Source organism: Pristis pectinata, chromosome 7, assembly GCF_009764475.1.
Source record: "Pristis pectinata isolate sPriPec2 chromosome 7, sPriPec2.1.pri, whole genome shotgun sequence".
NCBI lineage: Eukaryota > Metazoa > Chordata > Chondrichthyes > Rhinopristiformes > Pristidae > Pristis > Pristis pectinata.
The window spans coordinates 79,776,836-79,798,887 of NC_067411.1; the positions used below are offsets into that span (position 1 = coordinate 79,776,836).

A 22,052-nucleotide genomic window follows, 5' to 3' on the forward strand; every position below is an offset into this window, starting at 1 on the left:
TGAAAAGTTAGGTCAACTTTTCTGGATGTTGCTTAGTTGAAGTTGTTGAGCTTTATTAATTACATTAATCAACTGACAATCATAAAACTATAAAAATCTCGTTATGATAATGACAAGAATGTTTTGTGTTATGGAAGGTTCCAAGAGAACATATGAAGCGGAACTGTGGCTTAATCTGGGACAGAGGGAAATGAGACATCCACTTGCTCCTGATAACAACATAAATTTTGGCCAGGTGAAAATTAAATATATTTATTTTACACTAGCATGTTATTATGACACATGTACATGTGCACAATACCCAATGGCATAGAATGCGAGGAATCATGGGATCACACACAAAATGAGATCGTTCTGCCCATCAATTCTAATATGGGCGGTATATAAGAGCAATGCAACTAGCCCCATTCCCCACCTTCTCCATATTTCCCTACAACATCTTTCTTTTCAAGTACTTACCCAGCTCTTTTTTGAAAGCCACTATTGTACCTGTTCCACTGATACCCTTGGCAGTGGATTCCCAACTCTAACTGCTCACTGTGAAAGAAGAAAATTCTTTTTGTCACTGTTGGTTCTTTTGTCATCCATCTTCATTTCCATCCTAACGTTCCTCAGCAACCTAGGATGTATCCCATCTGAACCGGGTTATTTATCCACTGTAACTGCAGCTGACCTTTCTATTACCTTCACTTTATTGAATTTTAGTTCAATCTAGAATCTCATTTGTATTTCCTGAGATTTCAGCAGATACAATTCTTCCAAAATAGCTTTAGAGAAGTTAAGAGGCCAGAGGGAGGGCCCCAGGTGGATTGGTCCAGAATGTGGGGTGAAACCAGAAGCCTTATGGCCTTCCAAACCCACAAAACCCACTTCTACCTCTTTCCCAAGATCCCCAAGAAGACGGCCCAGGCAGGTCCATTGTTTCCACCTGCTCTTGCCCATCAAACTAGATTCCTGTGCCTCATAGATGGTGGAAAGACTTGGAAGTAACCCCCTACCCCCTGATTAACTCCACAACATCTCCTGTGAACATCTTAATAGCTCCTAAGTTTCCACTGCTACCTCCAAACCTATATTAAATAATCAACTTTCCCACCTCTCCCACCTAGCCCTCACTTCAGTCTGCCCCATTCACAATCTCATCCTACAACCCTCAAGCCTCTCCTCACGCCTTTCCCTAGTCTTTCCAGTGTTGACCTTTGATGACACTGAATCCTTTCCCTAACTCACAGGAATGGCACACTCCAGTCTGTCCCCCTTCACAGAACTGCTCTAATACATGATTTTACCTGGAAAGGAATATCTGGCCCATGGTGTTAAGAAGTTTTGACTGGAGTGATTAACACCCCTGTTAAATTAGCAAAGGGAGGGATTTCAGATGAGAAATTTGCCTGGAAATTAAAGGGCATCTCTTGGGCATGAAAAAATGTTGGTATAAAGAGGGCGTACACTGAGAAATTCAGTAGCACATCAGACCCAAGCCATCCTGCTTCTACAATATGGGCCTTACATAAGGAAAGGCTTTTCCTTTGTGCTCTTTGTCACTGCAGAGTGCACCAAAGAAGCAGTAGGACTGGGTCTTGGTTATTTGATAGAACATAGAACAATTACAGCACAATTAAGGCCCTTCGGCCCACAAAGCTGTGCCGAACATGTCCCTAACCTAGAAATTACTAGGCTTACCCATAGCCCTCTATTTTACTCAGCTTCATATACCCATCTAACAGTCTCTTGAAAGACCCTATCGTATCAGCCTCCACCACCATTTCCGGCAGCCCATTCCATGCACTCACCACTCTCTGAGTAAAAAACTTACCCCTGACATCTCCTCTATATCTACTCCCCAGCACCTTAAACCTATGTCCTCTTGTGGCCACCAATTCAGCCCTGGGAAAAAGCCTCTGACTATCTACCCTATCAATACCTCTCATCATCTCATACACCTCTATCAGGTCCCCCCTCATCCTCCGTCTCTCCAAGGAAAAAAGGCTGAGTTCCCTCAACCTGCTTTCATAAGGCATGCTCCGCATCCCAGGCAGCATCCTTGTAAATCTTCTCTGTGGGGGAAAATGGGAGATTTTCAGGGGACAGGTGCCTGGGCGAGTCCTCAGATGAGTGTCATGGGGGTTGGGTTGTGACCCATGTAGGATCCATTCAGATAACGCTGAAGCAAGCTTCACAAGCACTAGGAAGACCAGCTTGTTGTAATTTCAGAGCCAGTGTTTACTTGCAGTTTGTAATTGTATTTTACTATGCCATATTTTTACCATGCTATTTTGTTACTGGACAGTGCCTAAAGGACAACTTGAGTAAAAACACATCAGAGGTCCAGAGCCCAGCATCACCTGAACTGAATAGTGCTGCTAATGAACTCTGGGTACTTCAAGCAGAGGTTAGTGAACATCCCCCTCACCTGAGCATTATGACAGTTATTATTGGTTTATCATTGGTTGGTTATTATTGTCACATGTACTGAGATACAGTGAAAAACTTTGTTTTGCATGCCATCTGTACAGATCATTTCATTACAACAGTTCATTGAGGTAGTACAAAGGAAAACAATAGCCGAATGCAAAATAACACAGTTAATTTTATACATATAAAATTCTTAGTGCATGCCTTTCAATGACGATTTGTGAAAATATGAGGGAATGTTGATTATTTAATATCTTTCAGTCAATTCTTGAAGTGGGACAGAATGCCTATAATCTTCTAATTTCGTTACTATGGGCTAGACTTGCCTTGCATTTGACAATGTTTTCTATTAATTTCCTCAGATGTCCAAAGCCGCAATGTTAGATGCTTTCATACTTTAAAAACAACAGGTGATCTCCTGAAAAGGCACTTCTAATGCCTGATTATTAGGACGGAGCATGGTTGAAAGTTCTAATTCACATATTAACTACTCTGGTTGGACATTTTTTGTTGTAAACCCTGCAAAGGAAAATATTACAGATTCATGGCTACTGAAAGGTGTGGAGGAAGAAGAGGATCTTGGAGATTAATGAATGCAGTAGGCCAGGCAGATTCGGTGGATAAAAGACATCCGAGATATTTCCCTTCACTAACCACAGCATGGAATATAAAACTGGGGAGGTTATGCTAGAACTATATATAACACAGATGAAGAGTCTTTGATCTGAAATGTTAACTCTCTTTCTCTTTCCTCAAATGTTGCCTGACCTGAGTGCTTCTGTTTCTTCTTATAGTAAATACTTGTTTGGGTACAGTCACTGTACAGTACTTAGTTCTGGTCATCGCATTATAGGAAGAACATAAAGTCAGAGAGTCATACAGCATGGAAACAAGCCCTCTGTCCAACACATTATATTCTCCCCACATTCCTATAAACTCCCCCCTGATTCAACCATGCACCTACACACCAGGGATAATTCACAGTGGCCAATTAACCTACCAGTTTGCACATACTTGATGGAACATTAATGAAGATCTTGGCAGGGCTGGAGAATTTTAGCTATGAGGGAAGATAGGATAGGCAGCAATTGTCGTCCTTGGAATAAAAGAAGCTAAGTGGGATATTATTCAGATGTATAAAATTCTGAATGTACTGGATAAAGTGGATTGGATGAACTTACTTTACTTAGCAGTGACCTCAATAACCAGGAAGCAAAGACGTAAAGTCATTGGTAGGAGGATTGCAAGGAAGGTGAGGAGAAAGTATCACAACCAGAGGATAGTGGGAGTCTAGAACATTTCCTGAAAATGTGAGTCAGATAGGAATGCTCATGATATTTACAAAGTACATAAATGTGCTTTTGAAGTGCCATATTTATAAAGATGTGGGCTAAGTGTTGGAAGGGGGGATTAAGCTGGAAAGGTCCTCTTTGGCTGACATGAAGATTCTGCCCCAATGATCTCCTCCCATATCATTACTCCTGAAGTTGTGACTAAGTTCAGGGACCATGGAGTGATATGGAATTCAGAAATCATCTTCTTCTTAGGAAGTCCCTCGGGAAGGAGGATGACTCACTTCTGCTCTGTTTTTTCGTGATCTTAGGAGGCTGTTGAGGGTTATGGGGGAACTGCAGGCTCTTCCATGGATGGGACAAGAGATGCCAAACCAAATGAGCGGGTAGTTTGAGGTGGTCCCCTCCTTTCACTGCTTATGCCTGGCTTTTGTGTATTCCCGATGATGAACGAGGTTTTCAATGCCATTTCAAATGCTCCAGCTCCACTTTGAGCATTTATGGGCCAGAGATCACTGTAGTATGTTGGTTCTGTGTTATAGTGAGCCAAGGGTCACAAGGCAGTCATTAATTCTGCAGGGACAGGTGCTGAAATGCCAGACTAGCCCATCTTTTTAAGTCAAAGCTCACTCTATGAGGATGGTGTTCCCCTTCTGGTTTGTCCTTCCAGAAAAAGGTGTACCTTTGCCTTGTTCTTTAAACTGGCCATCTCCTGCCCATCAAGTCTCACTCACTGCAGTGACATAGAACATAGAACAGTATAGCACAGGAACATGCCCTTTGGCCCCAATGTCTATGCTGATGATAATGCCAAATTAAACTAATCCCATCTGCCTCCACATGATACATATCCCTCCATTCCCTTCATGTTCATGTACCTGTCTAAATGCATCTTAATCGATACTATCCTATCTGCTATGGCAGTGCATTCTAGACACTTACCACTCTCTGTGTAAAACAAAAAACTTACCTTGTAAATCTTCTTTAAACTTTCCCCTTCTCACCTTAAATCTATGACATCTAGTATTTGACATTTCCAACCTGGGAAAAGGACTCTATCTACCCTACCTATTTCTCTTATATGTTATAAACTTCTATCAGGTCTCCCCTCAGTATCTGACACTCCAGAGAAAACAACCCAAGTTTGTCCAACCTCTCCTTATAGCTAATATTCTCTAAACCAGGTGAACCTCTTCTGCACCCTTTCCAAAGCCTCCACATCCTTCCTGTAATGGGATGACCAGAACTCCACGCAATACTCCAAATGCTTCCTAGCCAAAGTTTTATACAATTGCAAAATGACTTTCTGACTCTTGTACTCAATACCCCGACTGATGAAGGCAAGCATTCTGTACACCTACTTACCACCCTATCTACATTAGTGGCTGCTTTCATTGGAGCTATGCACTTGGACCACAAGATCCCTCATCTTGATGTCAAAGTGTTTGAGTTCCTGAGCTATGATAGCAGAGCAGCAATTGTCCATGAGCGTCCTGACATTTGAGGTCCCAAACTTCATATTGTGGATTGAAACTTGCTTGTGTGTGGGATTTCTTTTAACGTAGCTACCACACAAACTTCATGAGAGTCCAAGGTGACTGGAGATTCAGAAATATCAAGCAGCCAAAATCTTAAAAGGGGTAACCTGAAACAAATGTACAGAAGTAAATGATAGGAGGAAATTGAATGATCAATAACCATGTTGGGGACCAGCTTGTTCAACCAAATTTCATCTCATTTGCCATTGTTAGGAAGCTGCTCAGCTGCATTTAAACATGGTCTCCCTCATTTCTGGACAGATATTGCTGTGGCTTTGTGCCAGCAAACAGGGGAGGGAAAAGTAGTGTTGGAAAGCTTCAGGTCTGGTGGACAATGTTAGGACCTTTGGGAGACTAATAGCCAAAAAGGCCAAAAGAATCTGGTGTCTTCTTAAATAAAAGAAAGATGATTATCTAATTTTACAGTGTTCTTTGGCTTTTTCCAGGGTACCCAACTTCTGAGGGTTTCCCAGTTTAAGGCTCAGCCTCATCTTCGGAGCACACTTCTACATGTAGGCATCCCTTAGACGCAAAGCGAGGAAATTAAGGCAGATGGCATGAAAAAACCCTCTCCTGTCAGAACTAAAACAAATATCCTTCTATTTTCATCACTAGGAATCAATCAATGGATCGTTGGGAATAATGTTTTCTTTTGAACAGCTGCATTAATATTTTAATGACCAAGTCACTTTCACCATGTTATCTTTTCTGCGTAGTTAAAACAGTTGAAGCTGGTAAACAAGAATCTGGTTGAGAACTTTAATTATGAGAGAACTCTGAGGAAAATGTATTATAATATGGTGCAGGACTTGAAAGGTATGCATGAATATTGTGTGCAGGATAAATTGCATGTCAAGTCTTAGAACACTCATCAGGCAAATGTACCATTAGCTAACTGTGTTTGTCCAGCATTAGTGGTACCTCCTGCCATGTAAGGAGGTTCATGAGAAGAATCCAAAAATCTAGGCTGACCAAGTCAAGGATGCTTTGTCTGTGAGCTCATTCCCTGCAATACATGGTACAATTGATCATAAATTTAAAGATGTATAATTTATTTTATTCATCTCTTATTTATGAATATAAATGTGGTAATTGGATCACAGCTGTGAACCTTCCACGTTATCTTCATTGCATATTAGCAAAAGGCCCATTGGCATTGCACTGAGAGCAGCTGTCATTAGCCAAACCAACTGAAGACAAAATAAACCCAGTGGCCAGTGGTTATGATGCAAAAATTAAACTTTTCAATTTAAGAAATAATTGCTCACATTTGACTCCCACAATGTACAAGATCTTTGATCATCAATTAAATTTAGCACAAGAAACTACTTCTTCAGTTCAATAAGTGTATAGCTTGTATATTTTCATAACCTTTATCCTGCCAGATAACTTGGAAATATTATAATTGTGGCACGGTATTTAAAACTAATACTATTTCATTGTAATCCAGGATATATTTGGAAGTTCACAATATAACTAATAGGTCACACAGAATCCTCAAAAACCTAATTCTGAAGAAATCCAAGTAATAGAAAATCATTTGCTCCAGCTATATTATCCCTGATCATGGACGCTTGGATGCCTGAAAATTGGTGTGGGCAACTTGTAACAAATTATGCAAGTTGTCTGACTTCTGGAATTTTGATTGAATCAGATACCCGTGTGATCAGCAGGGCACATTTTAAGACAGAGTTATCTTAGTCAAAGGGATTTTCAGATTTTAGGGCCTATCAGTTCCTCCCTCTTCAGCAGCATTTGCACTTAAGACTTAGGTTGTCCAATGATGATTGACCCTAAATGTATCAATTTTATGTCAAACCAGATATTTATTAACTTAGCTTCAATCATTGTTTCTGAGAGTTTTCCCAAATGCTAAAAAAATGACTTAATTCAAAGTGTCTAAATCAGCATTATTATAACCCATCGTAACATATTGGGTAGAAACAACTTGATCTTCAAAAAAAAGAAATACTTTGGAGCTCCATTCGGTGGCTTTAGTAAAAAAAAATGTACAATTTGGCCTGAAGAACAGCAGAAGTTATCTCAAATCCCATAATCTACAAAGATCATTATTAATGATGCTATGTTCTACATAAAAATATTTTAGATTACCAATAGCAAGTAACTTTTTGCAGAAATAGGATTCCCATCCTTCCCATAAAACCGTAATGTCTGATGACCTGATAAAGATATTGAGATGAACTGATTCATCACCTGCTGCTTTACAGGAAAAATCTGTGTTTTCTGTCGAATACGGCCTTTAAGTAAATTTGAGTTAGCTCGTGGGAGCCAGTGCATTGTACAGTCTCCTGATCAATATACCATTACCATCCAAAGTAATCGTGGTGCTAAGGAATTCCAGTTTGATCAAGTTTTCAACAGTTCAACATCACAGGAGGAAATCTTCAAAGACACAAGCAGGTTAGTTTTACTATCAACTAGCCAACATTGCAGTATATAGTTTGTGCCTTAAAAACTACGTCAAAAAGTTTAGTATTTAAATTCTTTTTTAGATTTGTCTTACAAGTGATTTTATTTCTCCCTGTGATTTCAATTAACGACTGATTGTTGAGTTAATAAAGTGTGGAGATGAGGAAACATACTTCTCTTGAAGATATCATCATCTAAAGTCCATTGCTTGTTAATTCCCTTTGTATTATTTGTTAAAATATTAGTAGTATCCATTGGATTCTTTTCAAGTGATTAGCTTCTTTTGACATAGGTATTGAAATTGTAGATTCTTTGAAAATTAACCATCAACATTAAGTCCTGCCATATAAATAGACAAGTCAACACTTCAGAATTATATCATTGCTTAAAGTGTCTAGACAAAGGACTAAATAGTACAGTGGGCTAATAGGCAGGGAGTTCCACTATATTAACTTCTGAAGTTCTAATAACAGGATATATAATTTACCACACAGAGATTTCAGAAGGTGGCTCAACTTCTCAGTGATGCTACAGAAGGGCAGAAAATGATGACTTTTCCAGGAATAGTTACCTGCAATGGTGATTGGAAAATAACCAGATTTCAGGCAGCATGGTGGAGTGAGCTTGCAGTTAGCTTCAATTCCCTGAGTTATGAAAGATACAAAATGATTATTATAGGTTCCCATTCCTGATTGCTATGCAAAATATTTGGAATGAGAGAGGGATCTGGTTTAGGCTGAGTAATGATTCCTTCAACTTGACTAGTCTGCTGACAAACACTGCTTAAGTCCTCTTGCATGGAAAAATTGGAAGTTTAGCAACATACAACAAATTTACATATGAAAATATGATTTGGTTTCCTTTCAATTTGAGATTTTAATTTGACATATCAACAACTTGTAAATGTTTACTCCATGTTGGAATATAAAATGCTCATGTTGTTCATTCTCAGACTACTTTAGATAATGAATGACATTGAGGAAGAAAGAGCTTTATAAGCAGGGAGATATCTTTGGTAAACAGAGAGTGTTGAATAAGACTTCTTGATAATGTGGTAGGCTTCAGCAAAAACAAATAAGGCAAATTTGAACACATTTTTTCAGAAAGTTGGATGCAACCTGTTACTTATTGAATATCCTTATGTAATATTATGTGTAGAATTCTATCGATATCATGCTTTGCATCATAATTCATAGAAAAACAACAAAAGAATTGACAAAGTTTACATTCTCTATCCAGTGCAAAATATGCTGTAAGTATATGCTGTAACATATTGAATGCATGGCGAGCAGGTCAAATCCAAAGAAAAAATATTTGGAACCAATTAAGTGTTAAGTCCAAAAGCCTTAATATGTGTGTCAGCATCCTTAAAAGGGAAGAAGCAGCATATTAGAAAACATTCCTCTTTCTCCATACCTTTAACACCCCTCCATGTTACACACTTTCCATATTTAAATGGATGACCAGTTCCTACTTCCCGAGTACTACCACCTTCCCCACCTTGCCAGGTCTTAAGTCACACTTTAGAGTTCAGAAGAATGAGGGAGGATCTTATTGAAATCTATAATATACTAAGGGGGCATGACGAGGTAGATTTTGACATGTTTCCACTGATAGCTATGATGTCAGACATGCTCTGGAAAAACTTTTACAATGATTGGAGAGAGAGAAAAATCAAATGGAGTAATACTCAGAAAATTCAAGATAATATTTCAAATGGTAGATGAAAATTAAACTAGATTTTACATTTAAAGTGAGCTGATGGAAAAGAAGAGCTACTATTTCAATTTAAATTATTAGTATATGTTACAAGGTAAGAGGGAAGTCATTTAAAACCGAAGTGTGCAAGAATTACTTCTTGCCAAGGGTGGTGAATCTCCGGCAGGTTGCAGAAGCTGCATCTTTGGAAATACTTAAGGAGAAGGTAGATAAATTTTTGAAAGAGCAGTGAAATGAAGGCTATGGGGAATTGGCATGGAAGAGGAGTTGAGGCCGGAGGCAGATCAGTCATGATCATTTTGAATGGTGGGGTAAGCCTGAGGCACCAGGTGACCTATTCCTGCTCCTATTTTGCTATGTTTTGTGCGTTCATGACCCGGTTGGCTGGATGCATATTCCTTGTGGAGATATAAGAAAAATCATAAAGCACAACCAGGATTATTCTTATCTCATGGATTGACTCAGGATTGTGCTAAACCGTTTGAGTGGAGTTGTTCTCTATGCAATATTAGTCTTCTTTTCAAGCACCGCAGTTATTGAATTATTTTGCTTAATACCCACAGGCTAATTCAGTCAGCTGTGGATGGCTACAATGTATGCATCTTTGCATATGGTCAGACATGCTCTGGAAAAACATTTACAATGATTGGAGAGAAGGAAAAATCAAATCCTGGAATAATACCCAGAGCGTTCAAGAGAATATTTCAAATAGTAGATGAAAACTACACTAAATTTACATTTAAGGTGAGCTGATGGAAAAAACGAGCTGGAATTTCAATTTAAATTGTTAGTACACATTGCTCAGAGTACTAGAATGTTCTACCATTTTTATTTATATTTAAAGTATGCTATTGTGATAGGCAAACAATACATTAAAATTGTGAGAGTCTAGTACGCTTGGCTTTTTAATGATTTTCTGGAGTATCAGTTATTATTCTAGTAATACTCCAACACTTTTGTTTAGATGTTACACAGTAGAACAATACATTTTCCAGTGAACTGGGTAATTTTAAAGGGAGTACGGGAAACAAATCCCGGGTATGTTTAGAGGGAGTGTGGGAAACAGAACCAGGTAAGTTTCAAGAGATCACTACCAACAGGACCAGGTAAATTTAAAGGAAGTCTGCGAACCAGTTTCCCGACCAGTGGATGGAGAGGGTGGGAATTGAGCACCTCGTGAATGGATAGGAATTGCAGAAACTGGGGCCCAGGCAAGTGGATGGTAAGGTAGGAATCGGGGCACTATGAAGCAGGGGGAGTGTGAGCACCGGGGTCCCAGTGAAGGGATAGGTAACAGGACAAACATTACCTGGTGAGCCAGATGCAGCATTTAATTGGCTACTATAAAGTGTCCTTGGTGTGGGTGGGTGGCAGGGGAATCAGGGGGAATTGATGGGCATGAACAGGTTACCAGGAAATAATAGGAAGAATGGGATTGCTCTGAAAGCAAGCATAGATCTAATGGGCTGAATGGCCTCCTATGTTGTGAAAAACATGAACTATGAGAAAGTCCATGTTTTTCAAACAGCTGTTGATGTGCTGCCTTCTATAACCTCTGCAATGGTGCTTTGGTGTAATTGAGAGGTTCCTGAAGGTTAGTTAAGAGTCAACCCAGTGGTTGAAACAAGTTGTATTTCTTAAAGGAGTTTGGTTTCTATGGCAACACAATCAGGTCACTTTTGCTGATAGTAGCTTTTTACTTATAAATTTTTAAAATTTTTATCTGGTATAATAACTTTTATTCAATAGTTTCTTATTGATTTCCACAGAGTGCTGGTTTGAATTAACCAGTGTTTGGTGCTTCTAGACTTCTTTAGGATTGCTATAATCAATAGAGCTGTTACATGTTTCCTGACTGAGCCTACTGTAATAACCATTGCTTCCAGAATGGGATGCTTTAGTGAGCATTTCTTCTAGAGTGTGGCATGGCAGAAGATTAAGCAGAAGGCATTCAGAGCAGACAGCCTGCTGAAAGAGGTACCTGAGAGAGATTCCACAACTGCAGGCCCTTCTCAGCCAGGTCCCCTGAAGTCACTATGAAAGCCTGGTTCTGTATGAGTGGCTCCTGGATAGTATATGTTTGATAGAAAATTCCAGAAGCAGTATCCAGGCATGTGTTTCATTGTTCTTGGATACACATGCTTTTGGTCCACCATGCATAAATACGTCAGATCTGTGGAGAATCCAGAAAAAAATCCTGATTTTGTGCAACTCAAATGAAGTCCCCAATTTTAAATTGCATTTACTTTTAGTTCTAGTAAGATTGGGTCATTGAGCACAGAAAAAGCTGACAGAAATTTATCCATCTTGAGGACAAAACATATCTAATATGAAGCAAACAGTACATCAGCCTAATGAAGTCCTATCACCTTTGTGTTTTTGTGCTATGTTGGTGCCAGAAGTGTGGCGACACTTGCGGGCTGCCCCCAGAACTCTCTACACAAAAAATGTATTTCACTGTGTTTCAACGTACATGTGACATCTTTTGATTTCCTTCATCTCCTGTTTCATTGCTTTTTGCTTAATCAAGAGAAGAACTAGTGCAGTTAAAACCACTAATAGCTCTTCTCTCCTGGAAATTCAATACCTATTAAAGTGCTCTGATTAGGATAAGCTGATGCACAAAGCAGCACAAATAAGGCTGTGATCCAAGAATTTTTGAATGGTTTAGTTTGGGAATTTTCCAATGACCTGCCAGTAGGTTTATCTGCAGCATGTCAATAGATAAAACGATTAGTTATGAGAATGAGTAATTATTTCATCAAATATACTGTATGTATCTGTTATTTCTGTCATGGAATAATAAGTTCTTCCATCTTCTTAGCCAAGCCTGGGAGCATGTATTTTTTTTCAAACAAGAGTAGTGCTCCTCCTAGACACTATTTCAGCACTTTATATCTGGTCACCGTATTATTATTTACTATAGGTTTCAGCCTACATGTTGGAGTTGTATAATGAACAACTTTTGGATCTTTTCATCACACCCTGTGATGGTTTCAACACAAAGCTTGAAATAAAGAAGGATAAAAAAGGATCTGTATACATCCAGGGGGCAGAAGTGAAGGAGGTTACCAGTGCAGAAATGCTCTATGCATTATTCGAGCAAGGTTGTATAAATCGCCACACAGCAGCCACAAGTAAGTCCACAACATTCTGCATGAGAAGCTGCTTGTCACCCACATATAACAAAACTTTCCTAGTTCCAATTATGATGGTATAATATGGCATTTGATTTATACAGTGCAGTTTGAATGTGATTCATGCCTTGCTTATTCCTTTATATATTCCAATTTAGTAATTACTTGTTCCATATTACAATTAAAGAAATTAAATTGTAACATTGGTGATAATAGAACATTGATAAATATGAAACCTGCTTTAAGTTAAACATACCACATAGTGAAATGTGCACAGGAATATTCTGGATAGTTCAAAGTATTATGGTACATTTGTGAGTATATGATTTATGAATAAATATTTTTATTTAGTACTATGTTCCAATATTTTGACATTTATACATATAAAACCCAAAGAAATCTGTGTGTAGAGTTCTAATCCTTTGCACTTTCCTCCTGTTATCATGAAGCTTAAGTTTATTCCAGAAAAATCTATTTCATTTGTTTAGTACAAGAACTGTGTCAGTAATCAACATGAACCAGATATTTTCTTGACTTTTGCCTACTAAAATTCTGTAGATCGACTTCAAAAACGCATGTGCAACAGTTCGTTCTTTAATTATTTCCATGGACAGCTCAGGGTTCCCTCAGCCATTCTTTCAATGGGTCACTGTACATTCAGCGGGAGTTCCAAGTAAATACATTAATAAGAAGGTGCCAATCTTCAGGAAATAATCCATTTTCCTGGGTTATTCAGCAAGCAGTTCATGTTCCTGCTGATCCTTCTGCCACTTGTGCCAAACTACAAAATTTAGCTTGTTTCAACAGAAAATTCCTCGGAGCATCAAATGGAGAAGATGAACCCCTTACCTAAGAATAGATATAGCTGATTGGAGGCAGTCCAAATGAGATACACCTGGCTAATTCCTGGGATGAGAGGGTTGTCTTTTCAAGAGACACAGAACAGCTTGGGTCTGTATTTTTCAGCATTTAGAAGAATGAGGAGTCGTCTCACTGAAACATGTAAGATTCCAAGGGAGCATGACAGGGTAGACATCAAGATGTTTTCACTAGTGGGATAATTTTGAACATAGCTTCAGGATAAGGGGCTGGCCATTTAAAACTGAGGTGCGTGGGATCTTCTTGTCAAGGGTGGTGAATCTCTGGAATTCTCCACTCCAGAGAGTTGTACAGGCTGGATCATTTGGGATATTTAAAGATGAAGTAGATACATTTTTGAAAGATCTGGGAATTGAGGTCTCTGTGGAGCTGGCTCAGAAGAGAAGAGACCTGGGGCAGATCAGCCATGATCATATTGAATGGTAGAGCAGGCTTGAGAGACTGAGTGGTCTACTTCTATTTTCTTTTATCCTTGTTCTTGTGATACCTTAAGGGGACAAGCAGTGCACGGGAGCTTTAAAAAAAGTCAAGACTTCCCAAGATGTGCAAGTGTAATGGTAAGTGCCTTGGAAAAGTCCCCATGACCAAAGCCACTCCCTTTCAAAATTGCCAGTGAAGGGGTTAATGTTCATAAATGCATTTGGTATGGGGAGTGAAATCAATTGTCTTGTACTGCGATGTTGTACTGCACCATTATTTAAGAGTTTTGAGGTACTTGTCTGAGATCTCTGAGGGGATTGTAAAGGAAATAAAATTACTGTTCCCCTGGGTAGAAAGAGTTGGGGAAGGATGGGGTGGGAGTGTGGGAATGGACAGGGTTACAGTCATCTGTATCCCACAACCCTTCATTTTCTACTACTGGATTCATAGGTTCGTGGAGTTATACAGCATGGAAACAGGCCCTTCGGCCCAACTCACCCATGCCGACTGACAAGCCTATCTAAGCCAATCCCATTTGCATGCTTTTGGCCTTTATCCCTTTAAACCCTCTAAACCTTACCTATCCATGTAGATGTTCAAATATTTTTAAACATTATAATTGTACTCTCCTCTGGCAGCTCATTTCATATACCCGCCACCCTCATCGTGGAAAAACTTGCCCCTCAGTTCCCCTGAAATCTTTCTCCTCTCAACTTAAACCTATGCCCTCTAGTTTTAGACTCCCCTACCCTGGGAAAAGACCGTGACTATTTCCCCTATCTATGCCCCTCATTATTTTATAAACCTCTGTAACATCACCGCTCAGCCTCCTTCGCTCCAAGAAAAACAATCTTACCCTATCCAATCTCTCCCTATAACTCATGCCTTCTAGTCCAGGCAACATCCTTGTGAATCTTTGCTGCACCCTCTCTAGCTTAATTACATCCTTCCTATAGCGTGGCAACCAGAACTGCACACAATATTCCAACTGTAGCCTAACCAATGTTTTGTACAACTTTAACATAAGGCCCCAGTGCTTGTACTAAATCTCATGGCTGATGAAGGCAAACATGCCATATGCCTTCTTCACCACCCTATCTGTCATTGTTGCCACTTTCAGGGAACTACGTACTTGTACCCCAAGATCTCTCTGTTCAACAGCACTCCCCAGGGTCCTGCCATTCACTGTGTTTGTCCTGCCCTGGTTCATTTCACACTTGTTTGAGTTAAATTCCATTTGCCACTCCCTTCCCCACTTTCTCAGTTAGAACATAGAACATTACGGCACAGTACAGGCCCTTCGGCCTACAATGCTGTGCTGACATTTTATCCTGTTCTAAGATCTATCTAACCCTTCCCTCCCACATAGCCCTCCATTCTTCTATCATTCATGTGCTCATTCAACGGTCAGGCACAGTAAGGTAACAGTTAGCGTAATGCTATTACAGCGCCAGCAACCCGGGGTTCTGTCTGTAAGGAGTTTGTACGTTCTCCCCGTGACTGCATGGGTTTCCTCTGGGTGATCCGGTTTCCTCCCACATTCCAAAGATGTACGGGTTAGGAGTTATAGGCACGCTATGTTGGCGCCGGAAGCGTGGCGGCACTTGTGGGCTGCCCCCAGAACATTCTACACAAAAGGTGCATTTCACTGTGTGTTTTGATGTACATGTGACTAATAAAGAAGTATTATCTTATCTTATCTACTTAAGAGTCTCTTAGAAGTCCCTGATGTACCTGCCTCCACCACCTCGGTTGGCAATGTGTTCCACGCACCCACCACTCTCTGTGTAAAAAAACTTACCTCTCTCCAATCACCTTAAAATTATGCCCAGTTGTGTTAGCCATTTTTGCCCTGGGAAAAATTCTCTGACTGTCCGCTCAATCTATGCCTCTAATCATCTTGTACACCTCTATCAAGTCACCTCTCATCCTTCTTCGCTCCAAAGAGAAAAGCCCTAGCTCACTCAACCTATCCTCATAAGACATGCTCTCCATTCCAGGCAGCATCCTGGTAAATCTCCTCTGCACCCTCTCTAAAGCTTCCACATCCTTCCTATAATGAGGTGACCAGAACTGCACACGATACTCCAAGTGTGGTCTAACAGAGTCTTATAGAGCTGCAACATTATCTCACGGCTCTTGAACTCAATACCTTGACTAATGAAGGCCAACACTCTATACACCTTCTTAACAACCCTATCAACCTACGCGGCAACCTTGAGGGATCTATAGACTATATGGACTTGATCTATATCCTGTTATAACCTAAGACAACCTTCTTCACTGTCCACTATACTACCAATTTTGGTGACATCTGCAAAGTTACTAATCATGCCACCTACATTTTCATCCAAATCATTAATATATATGACAAACAACAGAGGATGCAGCACTGATACTTGTGGCACTCCACTGGTCACAAGCCTCCAATCTGAATAACAATCCTCCACTACCACCCTCTGCTTCCTACCACCTAGACAATTTTGTATCCAATTGGCTAACTCACCCTGGATCCTATCTGTCCTAACCTTCTGGATCAGCCTACCATGTGGGACTTTGTCAAAGGCCTTGCTAAAATCTATGTAGACAACGTCTACTACCCTGCCCTCATCAGTCCTCTTGGTCACCTCTTCAAAAAGCTCAATCAAATTTGTGAAACATGATTTCCCATGCACAAGGCCATGCTGACTGTGGCTTATACTGGTTTACTGGAATTTGGCTTAGGCTGGAATATCATTAAAATAACATTAATAAATAAATATGGAATCTGATCCATTCTAAGATAATTATAAGACCTACTGACAAATACTAATGTTGACTGACATTGAAAGGCATAACTTATGTCCAGCACATTTTTTTTTCTGGTGCTTGCATATGGTGTAGTAATGGTTCCTTTAAGGGCAGCAAAGTTACTCAATATTCTTGACTCTTCAATTCAAAAACTACTACGGTAACAGAATCCGTAGAAAGCAGCCGTGATTCTGCTCTTAAAATGGTTGGAAACTTTACACTAGTGCAATGCTCCAGTCATCTGTGCTCACCATCGGGGTTTAGCCTCAGTCTTTTGACAAAAAAATACTATATCTAATGATGCAATAAATATCCCTTTACAGGCAATGCCCAGGTTACGTCAGGGTTCTGTTCCTGAGAACCGTTTGTAACTTGAACTGCTCGTGTCGGGAATGAATAGAAACAGTGTGTGGGAGAGGATCACAGAAACAGCTGTGACAGGAGAGCGAGCAGACGAGGGAAGAGTGGCTGCCAGCCGGCCTCACTGACTCAGTGAGTGAGTCTGCTCAGCGCCCCCAGCTCAACCCAGCCCCCAAATGTTGCGGCTCAGGTGGGGAGGAGGGAAGTGGGCAGTGGTTGTCACCCGGAAATGCCTAGTTCCCACCTGGCAGAAGATTCCTGCAGCCCTGCAGCAGCAGCAATATCCATCCCCATCCATCCCGCCTGTCTCCCAAATGCTCTTTCATATGTACGGGGTGTCCATAAGTTGGGCATTCGTAACCTGAGGAGGACCTGTTTCAGGGATGTTCATCCTTCATTACGCCCACTAGTTTAATACTAGGTATTTGATTAATGCACACAGGCTGACATCAGATTTAATTATATTTCAAAGACTTTGCATTTCAATATTTCAGCATCACCAAGTTGCTCACAAGTTTTCATAGTTGTAAGACCAATAATTACTCATTTCATTAGCCAATAAGTTACTAGCAAAGCAACAAGGGGCAGTTTTTCTTCCACACTGCAATGGTGATTGGTCATCAGTGTCGTGGGACTTCTCAGAGCAATAGAAACAGGCCCTGCAGTCCATCATCTATTACCCATCTAGACTAATCCCATTTACCAGCATTTGATCCATAGCCTTCTAATGCCTTGGCAATTCAAATGTTCATCTAGATATTTCTTAGATGTTGTGAGAGTCTCTGACTCTACCACTCATTCAGGCAGAGTGTTCCAGATCCCAACCGCCTCTGGGTGAAAAAAAATCGCCTGCAGATCCCCTCTAACCCTCTTCCCCCTTGCTATAAAACTATGTCCTAAAATTTTTGACACTGCTGTTATGGGCAAAATTTTCCTACTATCTACTCTGTTTATGCAGCTCATAATTTTGTATATCACAATCAGAACCTCGTCAGCCTCCACTGCTGCAGGGAAATCAAACACTGTGTATCCACTCTCTACTCATATGTGAAATGCTCCATCCCAGGCAATCTCCTAGTGAATTTCCTCTATAGCCTCTCCAGTGCTATCACATATTTCCTATTGTGTGGTGTCCATCCACACACAGTACTTCATTTGTGGCCTAATCAATGTCTCATAAAACTATACTATAATGCTCCTGCTCGTGTATTCTATATCCTAGTTAATGAAGGCTAGTATCCCACATGCCTTATTCACCACTTTATCTGCCTGTGCTGCCACCTTTAGAGATACTTGGACCAGGGTCACTCTAGGACTCTACCATTCATTGTGTATGTTCTGTTCTTAAACATCCTCCCGGAGCACATCATCCTGCACTTACTAGGATTAAGTTCCATCTGCCATTGTTCTCTTCATTTTACCAACTAATCAATATCTTCCTGTAGCCTTTGACTATTCTCCTCACTATCAACTACACCACCAATGTTTGTGTCTAGTTGACCCTAGCCTGCAGTCCATGCCCCTAGTCAGGATAAGGGATCAGAGCAAACAAAAGTGTGGCTGAACTGACCACATCAGATGGAAGTGTAGGAAATTGTTGCTTTTTTGATGACATCTTTTTGCAATACCAGGAGGTAAATTCTTAAAAGCTGACAGTTTTTATTAAGTAGTCTCAATGAATAATATTAGTTCTCACCATGCAGTAGCAATCCTTAGCAGCTAGGTGTCAAAGACTAATTAGTATTCATTGTGCCCAGTGTTGCTAAACTGCAAGTGATGAGAAATGTATCATTTGAATCCATTCATTATTTGTATGTTATCCTATAATATGTTCACCACACTTAGGGGACATGTTGCATGTTGCCATTCCACTTTCAAAAGAAATGTCCAAAATTGCATCAAGTGACAAAAATCCAGCCAAACTGCTCCCCAGATGATTTTCCTACTCTGTGAGTCCATCCTACATCGGATAAACAACGAGGAAAACTTATGCCTTATGTTTTAGAACATAGAACATAGAATAGTACAACACAATACAGGCCCTTTGGACCACAATGTTGTGCCGAACTTTAAACCTCACCTAAGACTATCTAACCCCTTCCTCCCACATATCCCTCTATTTTAAATTCCTCCATATACCTATCTAGTAATCTCTTGAATTTGACCAATGTACCTGCCTACACCACCGCCCCAGGCAGCGCATTCCATGACCCGACCACTCTCTGGGTAAAAAACCTTCCTCTGATATCTCCCCTGAACTTCCCATCCATTACTTTAAAGCCATGCCCTCTTGTATTGAGCATTGGTGCCCTGGGAAAAAGGCGCTGGCTGTCCACTCTATTTATTCCTCTTAATATTTTGTACACCTCTATCATGTCTTCTCTCATCCTCCTTCTCTCCAAAGAGTAAAGCACTGGCTCCCTTAGTTTGAACTTAGTTTTGAACTCTACTGTGCGATACTACAGCTATGAAAAAGGCAAATAGCTCACAATTGGTCTTGAGTACTTACAGATCCCTGCTGGGGTGTGTATGGTTATGAAATTCACCCTGAGTAGTGACACAGAATGGATTGTAGAAGTTTGGCAATGCCTTCTGTACTTAGTCTGATTTCCTTTTCTATGGGCTGAATAAGGGGGTGTTTTCTTTTCATCCTACAAAGGACAGGGATTATTAAATTGTTGGAAGGAAGCTGATTGTGGAAGCAGAGGTGTACAGAACCTACAACTGTAAAAAGCATTGTTGGGTTACTGAAATCCAAGGTGAATTATGTGATGTGTGGTTCCTTACGGAAGGACCAAGTCCAAGCATTGCAAAGAAGTATGAATTCAGTCTTTCTGTTTGTTTCTGTTTGTTCTTGCCTTGGTGTCATTCAAATTTTCTGAACAGAGCTATTGAAGTAAAAGGGCAGAAACATGCACCAATACTGATACTGTTAAAGTTTAAAGGTCCAGTAGGATTTCAAAGCAGCATACAGCTGGAAGCAGAGGGAAGCTGCAAATCAAAAATAAAACATTACAGATGCTAGATATCTGAAGTAAAAATACCAAATGCTGGAAACACTCAGCAGGTCAGGAAGCATCTGTAGAAAGAGAAACAGAGTTAATGTTTTAGATCAAAGACCCTTCATCGGGATTAGGAAAGGGAGAAAAGAAAAGGTAATGTTAAGTTGCAGAGTGGGTAAGGAAGAGAAGAGTAGGATATAGCATTCCTGGTCGGGAGGTGGCGGTGAATTCAATAGTGGCAACAAAAAAGGAGCAGGAGGAACTCAGTTGTCCATCCTCTTTATGTTGTGATGTCACCTCAATGTGATTTGACGACATGCCTGCAGAAGAAACGTGTCCTCCACAACGCAGCATAGGGATTTGCCTCCATGGCAAAAGTGGGGAAAAGACCTGGTTCAAATGGGTTCTATCCCAATTTCCTACACCATCACTCTAACTGTCCCAGATTTCTTTCTCTTATGTGATATGAATAGACTTTCTTAGAGATGACAAGTTGCCCAGGAGTTGCATTACCCTGCAGTCACATGCAACATACTCTGTATCAATTCACTACTCTGAGACTACCATTTTTTTCTTTCAGAAATGAACATGGAAAGCTCACAATCCCATTTGATTGTTGGAGTGATGATAAAAAGCACAAATCTCATCAATGGATCCATAACTTGTGGAAAGCTCAGTTTGGTTGATTTAGCAGGAAGTGAGAGAGCATCCAAAACTGAAGCAACAGATGAACAATTAAAGGTCTTCCTTAAACACATTCTTATTTCATGTTGTCTTCCTAGTTAGTAATTTTTATACATTGACATTTAATACATAATATTCTTGATGACTTGTAGATTACATGATTCCTTGGCTAATTATCTTACTTAAACTAGCCCTGGATGATTTGCTATTGATCCTAGGATTTTGCTGCCAAGAAAATATTCAGAATATTTTTTCCAACTTGTACTGCTAATGAAGGTCCTCATCACTAAAGATAATCCATAACTGAAGTAAATAACATATATTTTCTGCTTATGACCTTGGTATCATTTTTGACCATGTTGTATATCTGACCACATATTGTACCATCATTAAATGCTTATTTCGGTTTCTGAAACTTTGCCTCTGGCTCAGCACATGTGTTGCTTAGAAACCTCTTCATTGCATTGTTATTACAAGATTCAGGGCCAGCTTTCTTCTTTCTATCCTCCATAAACTAATTTTCATCCAAAACCATGCTTCCCTTTCCTAACTCACATTGTCCCACTCACTGATCATCCCTCTCCTTTCTGGGATTTATTGGCTCCCAGTTTAAGAAACACCTTGATTTTAAATTCTCACTCATGCTTTCAAACCCCCCTTGGTTTTACCCCTCACATCCCAATGTTCAAGTGATACTGTAAAACCTTCCAAATATATATGTTTCTCTAATACTGGTTTCTTGTTCATCCCTATATTTAATCTCTCCACTGCTGGCGGCCATGTCTACAGCTGCAAAGGCTCTAAGCTTCAACATTTGCAATAGAAGCGTCTCCACCACTATTTTCATCTTTACTATACTCCTAAAAGGCTCCTTAAATCCTACTTTCCTGAACAAGCTTTCAGTCTCTGCTCTGATTCACATGGTATCATGTTGTTTAGTCATGCTCATGTGAAGCACCAAGACATTTTTATGTTGACAGTCTTCTGGAGGCTCATTTTAACACTTCTGGGATGGGAGAGTGAGTGAAAATGAGAAGGTAAAAACAAAGAACTTCCTGCATGGGAGTGGCTCAAATTGCATATTTGTAGATTTCAGGTATGAATCCTAAAATATAAAATTCCAACTCTTTTATTTAACCATCAATTGCACAAATCAGCACAGCATGCTTAAGAACCTGCAATCTGGTATCAACTTTAAATGTACCTTACTCTTTGTTATTAAGAATAAAACTACAGAGCAGTCAGCAATGGGAATAAATTTGCCTAAGCTACTTAAATGTTGCAAATAAAAGAGAAAGATTTTGCTTCCTGTTGTGCCTGAAACAAAAGCTGGAAGCAATGATCAGAAACCCTTTTCCCACACAAACGTTTTTGGAAAATATGTAT

At 39.9% G+C, this 22,052-nt stretch overlaps 1 protein-coding gene across 1 annotated transcript in view; it reads left to right on the forward strand.

Annotated features, from left to right (window-relative positions):
- The window catches only part of si:dkey-96l17.6 (uncharacterized), a 38,686-nt gene extending 17,918 nt beyond the window's left edge, over positions 1-20,768 (forward strand). Inside the window, exons 10-16 of the mRNA XM_052020644.1 lie at positions 138-235; positions 2,291-2,392; positions 5,962-6,061; positions 7,474-7,666; positions 9,958-10,138; positions 12,321-12,531; positions 20,563-20,768. Coding sequence (XP_051876604.1) covers positions 138-235; positions 2,291-2,392; positions 5,962-6,061; positions 7,474-7,666; positions 9,958-10,138; positions 12,321-12,531; positions 20,563-20,768 — 1,091 coding nt within the window. The remainder of the gene's footprint in view (positions 1-137; positions 236-2,290; positions 2,393-5,961; positions 6,062-7,473; positions 7,667-9,957; positions 10,139-12,320; positions 12,532-20,562) is intronic.
- Positions 20,769-22,052: the final 1,284 nt, after the last annotated feature.